Genomic DNA, 8,090 nt, shown 5'->3' with positions numbered 1-8,090 from the left:
GCATATAAGAGTATATTTGACAATAAAAGATAGAACATGTACTAACGACTTCAATCAAAGCATGTAAGACTAAATTTAACAATGAAGGATATAACATAATAGGGCAACTTCAAAATGTATATAAAAAAAATAAGGGGTCTAAACCGATCAAGTGAGCAGACTGAGAATTTGACATTCTTAGGTTAACCTGAAATCAAATATCAAAGAACAAGTGTAAAATAGGGTGCTTAGGGAGATTCGTATTAAATCACCACTATTATCCTTTTTTCCCACAGTGGGCGTCAAACTGTTTACCCTTAAAAAATGAGTAACAATTAAATTTGTACGCGATTTGAAGGACACGTGATTTAATTTAACATGAATGATTTAAGAATAACAAATAATTAAATTAAAGAGAGATAAAATGACCGAACCAAACGCGACGGAAGAATCAAGCATGACTTTAAGTTGCACACTGAAAATTGGCTCCGATCGGGCCCTCGATATGGGCTCAGTTGCAACTAAAGAAAGGAGTAACTGAAGAACGCTTTTAACAATAGCCATAAGACAAAAATAAACTTTATTGCTTTGATATGCGTGCCAACAGTGGTTTGAAATGAAAAGGTTCTCCCCTTTGTATAGTAGGAAAATATCAATCCTAGTACAAGTCTAAATAATGTAAAAATCTTCTCTTTTCGTTAAATGTCGATCTACAGTCGATATCTGACGGGATTTACGCCATAATATCCGATTGAGGGCGAATATTACGGCTCCGAAACGAGGGACCCTTTGGCTTCGCTCGAGGTTGCGTCAAGTCATGCTTCCCGTTTTTTTACTGGAAAATTGAGGATAACATTATCCCCGATTTTACCCGTACCCAAAATGACAGTTAAAAAAAAAGCTATTAACTTTTAGTTATATTAACGCTACTCTTACAATTATTGTAGCTCTCCTTTTATTAAACTAGTGTTAAACTGCTTATTTAGTTACGCAAACCTCACATAGACAAACTACTTCTCAATTAACTACTTCCTTCGATTCAATTTATATATGTTATTATTTTTTAAAGCAATACTATCACTCTTTTATATTTAATTTATTTTTATTCTAGCATTTCATCTTATTTGTACCGTTCCTTAATAATAGCATATGTGTTCAAAATAACAAGATTCAAAATATATTACTAATATATTTAACTTAAAATTATAATATTCAAAAATCTTCTTTAGATTGGTAAACTTCATGCTCAATTAAATTGAATGGAAAAATATAAAGTTATTCAGAGACAGTTATTTCCGGATTAGCTGTGTGAAAAGAAAATATTAAAAAAAAAAAAAAAAAAAAAGGCACCCCCAATCCCCATACATGTCTTGGTGCTTCTTTTTAAAGAAGTCCAATGCGTTCCTTGCCGTGATTCCCCTTAATTAGCCCATCACCCTTCACCTTCCCCTCCCTCCACTCCTCCCAATTATCATCTCTCTCCGATTTGATCAATCAGCTCCCTTCTTCTTTATCCTCAGGTAATAATCAGTGCCTTCATACTTCCTTTACATGTCGTTAAAATGCATTTAACAATTGATCTCTTGCTTTATCATATCATTTTTTGTCTTAATCCTAATTATCTGTGTTTAATTTATCTGCTAATTTCGAATCCGACTCAGAATTTTGTTGATTCATTCTTATTATCTTTAGAATCTCTCTTTTTTTTTTTTTAATCTGAATTGGTTTGGGTGCCTTCCTTTCTTATCTGTCTATTCATGTGACTGAATCTACAGGTCATCGTCTTCTTCGTCAGAGTGATTCGATCTGATTCGGTTCTAAATTTGATTCCATTTTTAACTACTGAATCTGATGGAATCAATGGTTATAGAGATGTCTTCAGCGCCGATCTCGAATACTGTAGCGTCTTCTGACAGAGTTATATTGAGGAGGAAAAAGAATAAGAAAAGCTTGAAAAATAAAACTCGAAACAACACCAATAACAGTAACAGCGAAAATCCGAGTAACGCTACTGAATGGAAAACACAAGCTCAACAGCAAGTTTACTCTTCAAAGCTACTGAAAGCACTCCGTGAAGTGCGAATCAGTTCACCGCCGGCCACAACGACTACTTCGGTGCCAGCGCCAAAAGGCGGCCGAGCCGTACGGGAAGTGGCTGACAGAGTCCTTGCGGTTACTGCTAAAGGACGAACAAGGTGGAGCCGAGCTATACTTACAAACCGGCTCAAGCTCAAGTTCATGAAGAAGCACTCGAAGCGGCAGAAATTAATGGCGGCAGGTTCTTGTACCAGTAGCCGGTTACCTAAGAAGCCGAGAGTGGGGATATTGAAGCTGAAAACGAAGAATTTGCCGGCTTTCCAGAAGAAAGCTCGAGTATTGGGACGGCTTGTACCTGGTTGCAGGAAACAACCGGTGCCGGTGATTCTAGAAGAAGCCAGTGATTACATAGCAGCTCTTGAGATGCAAGTTCGAGCCATGAGTGCTCTAGCTAACCTCCTTTCTGGCTCTTCTTCTACCGCTGCTGCTCCTCTAAATCAGCTCAGCTCCAGCCGGCCTCCCCCTAGTTGATCATTTAATCGTTTTTTTTTTCTATCTAATTTCTTTAATTAGTTTCTTCTCTCCCTTGCTATGAATATTATTCCCCTCCGTTACATATATTTCTTCTACCTTTCAAGTTATGGAAAACAGCAATTGGATTGTCAGTTTTATAACGACCAATAATTTTGTTTAGGTTTTGACAATGTAGTCTTTCTTAGTTGGTTTTGAAATTTAGAGTTAGTTGATTGATTTTAATTAGAAGGTTAAGCCCCCAGCGGCGGAGCTAGATTGAAGGAGTGAGTTCAATTGAATCTGTTTGGTTGAAAATTATACTACGCAAATAAGGTACTCCCTCCGGTCCAAAATAAGTAATTTTTTTTGAATGTTTCCACCAGATTAAGAAATTCACTTTTTAAATTAGCAATGAAATTGACCATATTAACCTTTACTATCTCACATAAACACTCCTAGCACATATTCCAATAATATTTACTCCAAGGACAATGTAGGAAAAAAATAATTAATTCATTTTTGAAATCTGGAAAAATTACTTATTTTGGATCACAAGAAAAAAGCCAAAAAATCACTTATTTTGGACCGGAGGGAGTAATAATTAATTTTATATATAAGAAAAAATTTTAGTAAAGTGAAAAGGGATTAAAAATTATTTTAAGTTACAGGATCAAATTCAATTCTCAAGTGTGGTTTTGCCATAACCTAGCTCGCCCCCCAAGGTCGTCATGTATATATGTATAGCTAAATTTGTTGATTTATAATTACTGATAAATGGTAATATATCCTGTAGAAGTATTGGAAGCATTAGATTGTTGTGTAATACAGTATAATGTACTAGAAGTGCAATGCAATATATAGCTTTTTGGTGTTATTCAATGCAAACATCTATGGATGGGGATTCTGATTTTTTTGGCTGTCAATATTTAAAGCTAGAGTTGAAGCTCCTTTTTGGTTCTTATCAAATTTAGGCTAATAGGAGAGTCAGATAGTGCTATCTGTGCCTATGAAGATGACACATCCATGACTCAGGTAGTAACTGAATTGTCATTTTCGGTGACGAGGACAAACCAAGAAGATAAAATTTGTATTTTGTACCATAGATTAGGCACTCTCAATGTAGAAGTAGTTAGTACGTACATGCTGGGGGCGTAAAGTTGCAAACTAAGACAAATGAATTTATGAGCAGCAGCAGCACTTCATGTGACTTCTTGTCCTTGTGCACTCAACTTTAGTAAATGGGGCCTTCGCTCATTACACACATGTGACTTTCTGACCTAATATCCGTAGCTTATTTTTATTTATAACTGCTAAGACAAAATGATTTTTGATTGTGCAATTTATAATTTAATTTGACTAGGAGAAATCTCGGAAATTCGCTCCATTTCACTAAAAAAACTTTATTTGAATGAATGTTGAAACTTGTCTTTCTTGTCATTTAAGTATGTTTTATGTAGAATAGCCAGGAAACCGATATTTCTTCATTACTTTTGAGTTTTGATAGGATGCGTAAATGTGGTTTTCAGTTGGTAAAGTTTCTTGTCCAATTACTGAATTTCACTGAGGGACGGGTGCATTTGGATGGAGTCATTTCAAATTTCAAGGGTCATTTGAATTGTACTGGTGACACATAGTTGAAATGATATTGTGACATGAGTTTGAATTTCAATTAAATTTCTTTCAGTTATTATAAGAAAATAGGTGTAGAGGATTTGCATTTATAAGACCAAATCTTTCCATTCAAGTGGACCCCTATAGTTACTTCAAGTAATAATTTCGACTTGAACAAATAATATTGAGGCATGTAAAATAGGATAGGGTTAAGGAAGTACTATTTGCTTATTTACTTTAGGAGGATCCCAGTGGAACACCCACAAGTCGAAAGTATCACCCACAAATGTACAGCACTACAAAAGGTGATGTGAACTTTTCCTATGTGTTAGATGTTACCTGTCCCTGGCCTGCTCATCAATGGTTTTTTTTTTTTTTTGGGACAGTCATACTCAATTTAGAGCCCGTTTGGCTATGAATTTTTTTTTATTTATTTTCAAAATTTTTTAATTTTTATTTCGAAACCAATTTTTGTTCATAAAATTTTTAATTTTCACTTGAAGATAAATTTTGAAATTTTTCGAAAATTTAAAAAACTCCAAAAAATTATTTTTTAAAATTTTTACTCAGATCACTCATAAAAATTCAAAAACAACCCAAAATTATTCATGCCAAATACAACTCTAGTTTTCAAATATCATTTTCACTTGAATTTTTTTCCATATTTTTTAAAATTTTACAATTCTTATGTCCAAACACCCACTTAGTGACATGGGTTAATTGAATTTTGTGATACTTGAGTAAAATTGAGTAACTTTGTAGCTTAAAAAAATAGTTTAATGACTTTCTCTAATATTTTGATAAATTTGAATGACTTGTTATTGTGCAATACAAAAACTGAGTGACCATCATTCAAATTTAACCTTAGTTAACATTTGCGATATGGAAAAGTAGCTGAGTGAGAGATGGACATAAGAGAGCAGAGAGTGCACGTAAAATAACAATAAAGTCAGGAAGTGACACAATGAAGAGAAGGATCAGTACGCATTCAGCTGTTTTCATGCAAAAGAAGCCATAACACATCAATTCAGATTCCCATGTGCCTCTCTCCCTTTTGAGCACTATCTTTTCCGACTATAACAAAATCACTTAGCTATTCCTTTAATTTCACAGACTAATATGCCTTCTTTAGAAAATGCTTTTCTATCTCCAACGATATTTCATGATCCAAAATTTTCTAAAATAAATTCAATGGTGAATATATAGAATATAATGAAGAGATAATTTATATAACTAGCTCTAACTACATCTGAATTAAGTTGTTAAATGTCGATCACATAATTAGCCTTCCCATCAGGGGCGGATTTAGGGGGGCGGAAGGGTGTTCACCAGAACCCCCTTCGCTGAAAAATTACATTGTGTATATAAGGCATAGTCTATTGTTTATCTATATATATTATGTTTTTGAATCCCCTTAATATAGTTTAAAAACATGCTTAGTGGTCAAGGTGTTCAAAACTTTTGTAAGGTCATTGGTTCTATTCCCACTAGCTACAATATTTTTAACTTTTTTCTTTTTGGAACCCCTTAGGGTTAACCCTGCTTCTGCCACTGCTGCCCGTTTAATTAAACATTCTTAGCTAATTTATCAATCCCAATGTTATAGCAAACTAAAATCTTTTATTCCAACGTACAAAAAAGGAAATGAAGAAAGAAAGAGCCATCAAATGATGCGTAGAACTAACACTTTGTGGTTGGAAATTGGGGCTGATGTAATGACTGACGAAGCTAAATGGCAGGGGTAAAAGAGGACAGTTATTACAAATGTCAACATCTGGGGTTAGTTGATATTCGATTTAAAACTGACTAACCACTAACAGTTTTTAAAATTTTTCAATCTCTTTCAATTTGCCGTCATCATATCATATGTAACAAATATAGCAGCATACTACTGTACAGAGGCGATGCAAATCTAGAATTTTTATAACATGTACCACTAAAGAAAAGAGAAAAAAGAAAATTATATAAGTGAGAATTGATCACCGCTCCCCTAGGTAAAAAACTAGCATTCAACCAAGTTCATTTAACAGATTATATTAGATTAATTTTAGCAAATATGTACATAAAATATCTAATTTGACAAGAATTCATGGGTTCACGTGCCTCGTAAAATAGATTATAAATCCGCTCCTGCTACTGTAGGGATCGCATGCTGTCCGTGCGGTGTAGAGTTTGTCTTAACCCGCAACATTTCAAAACCCAGCCCGCTCCATTTCCCATAGCATTTTGAATCGCATTCATTTGCTCCGCATCCACACCCTCATCCAGCCTCCCTACTTAAGTGCTTTTTCGTCTCATTTTGTTAGTTTTATTTCTTTTTTGTCTTTTGGCTGAATTTTTCATTTTGTTAAGAATTTAAGGTTTTCATGTGATTTTTTTAATTTCACAGTGGTTTACACAATATATAAATCTGTTAAACTAACACGAACTTCGTTTGGTTTATTTCACAAAATTGAAACAAAAGTTGCAACAGTTGACAAAAATTAGTTTAAGTTAATGTCTACAATTAACATAAATCTAACAGCTTGTTTGTTTGGATGGTTGTTCCCATTGTATCGTATTGTATTATAATTCCAAAATAATATTTGTTTTGATTGTTTTATTAAAATTGGTTGTATTGTATTGTTAATTTCATTGTTCCGAAACAATAAAAATTCCCCTTTTTAGAAACAACCGATTTGGTGTGGTGGGTTTGTTTCCTAATATCCTTTCCAATTATGTCATAACTTATTACTCCATAATTCTATTTTAACTCCAAATCTCCAACCTATAACCTATTTATTTTTTCCAGAACTTTTTCCTTGCCAACGTTAACGGTCGCCTTCTCTTTTATTTTTTTCTCCTAATTTTCTTTTAACTCAATTCTAATTAGCAGTGCTCCTTTGTTTTGCCTTCTTCTATCTCGCTCCTTTGTTCTGCTTTCTTAAGGTAGTTTGTCTTCTTCTGTTTTGATTTTTAAAATTATTTTTATGCATATTTTTGATAAATTTAATATTTAAACAGTTGAGGGTATTTTAGTAAACTTATCAATTATACTACATTACGATACAGTCAACCAAACAGCAAAATATTATTTAACAATAACAAATAATACAATCTATCCAAACATTATATTCATAAAACGATACGATACAATATAATACAATACAATACATTATAAAACGATGGGGAACAATAATTCAAACAGAGTGTAAGAAAATATAGTAACAATGTAATATGCTATTCCAAAATAAATTTATTTCTTCAAGCAATGGATGCCTGTACTTGAGGTATAACTTGGGAATTTTTTTTGTTCTGTTGAAGATTTGTAAGCCATAGGTAATAGTATGTGAAAGGTCATCTTATGTTTTAGAACTCAATCTTGCGCTTTTAAGCCTTAAAAATCTCATTTTTACCCTCTTCGATTTGCGTGCGCAATCCGAGCGTGTTTCCGGAAAGCTTTTATGTTAAAAGTTGATAAGAATAAAAACTTCTACTTTAAAAGTTAATTTTAGTTGACTTCGGTCAACGTTTTGAGTAAACGGATCCGGACCCGTATTTTGACGGTCCTGATGGGTCCGTATTGAAATATGGGACCTAGGCGTATGCCCGGAATCGAATTCGGTTGTCCCTAGCTCGAGTTATCAATTTTGTTGAAAATTAAAAGTCTAAAAATTCAATGGTTTTAGGAATTGACCAATGTTTGGCCTTGTTGATACCGGTTCTGTATTTTGGTTCCGGAGCCCGGTACAAGTCCTATATAATATTTATGACTTGTCTGTGAAATTTAGTGAGAAACGGAATTGGTTTGACGTGATTCGGACGTCCGGTTAAGAAATTAGAAGTTTCAAAGCTTTCTTGTGTGCATGTTTGGTTTGGAGCCCCGATGGCTAGGCTGAGTTTTGGATAGGCTACGGAGTGAAATGAACTTAGAAATCATAGCCGGTGTGTATCAGATCTGCAAACTTCGT

The 8,090-nt window shown here is 33.8% G+C and overlaps 1 protein-coding gene across 1 annotated transcript; it reads left to right on the top strand.

The window, feature by feature from the left end:
- The first annotated feature begins 1,329 nt into the window (after window positions 1-1,329).
- Window positions 1,330-2,709, top strand: LOC109243232 (transcription factor bHLH148-like). The gene is made up of 2 exons (XM_019410146.1): window positions 1,330-1,499; window positions 1,755-2,709. The coding sequence occupies exon 2, from the start codon at window positions 1,831-1,833 to the stop codon at window positions 2,545-2,547; it is 717 nt and encodes a 238-aa protein (XP_019265691.1). The 5' UTR covers window positions 1,330-1,499; window positions 1,755-1,830; the 3' UTR covers window positions 2,548-2,709.
- Window positions 2,710-8,090: the final 5,381 nt, after the last annotated feature.

Source organism: Nicotiana attenuata, unplaced genomic scaffold, assembly GCF_001879085.1.
Source record: "Nicotiana attenuata strain UT unplaced genomic scaffold, NIATTr2, whole genome shotgun sequence".
NCBI classification, from domain to species: Eukaryota; Viridiplantae; Streptophyta; class Magnoliopsida; order Solanales; family Solanaceae; genus Nicotiana; species Nicotiana attenuata.
This window is presented reverse-complemented; position numbering and strand designations above follow the sequence as displayed.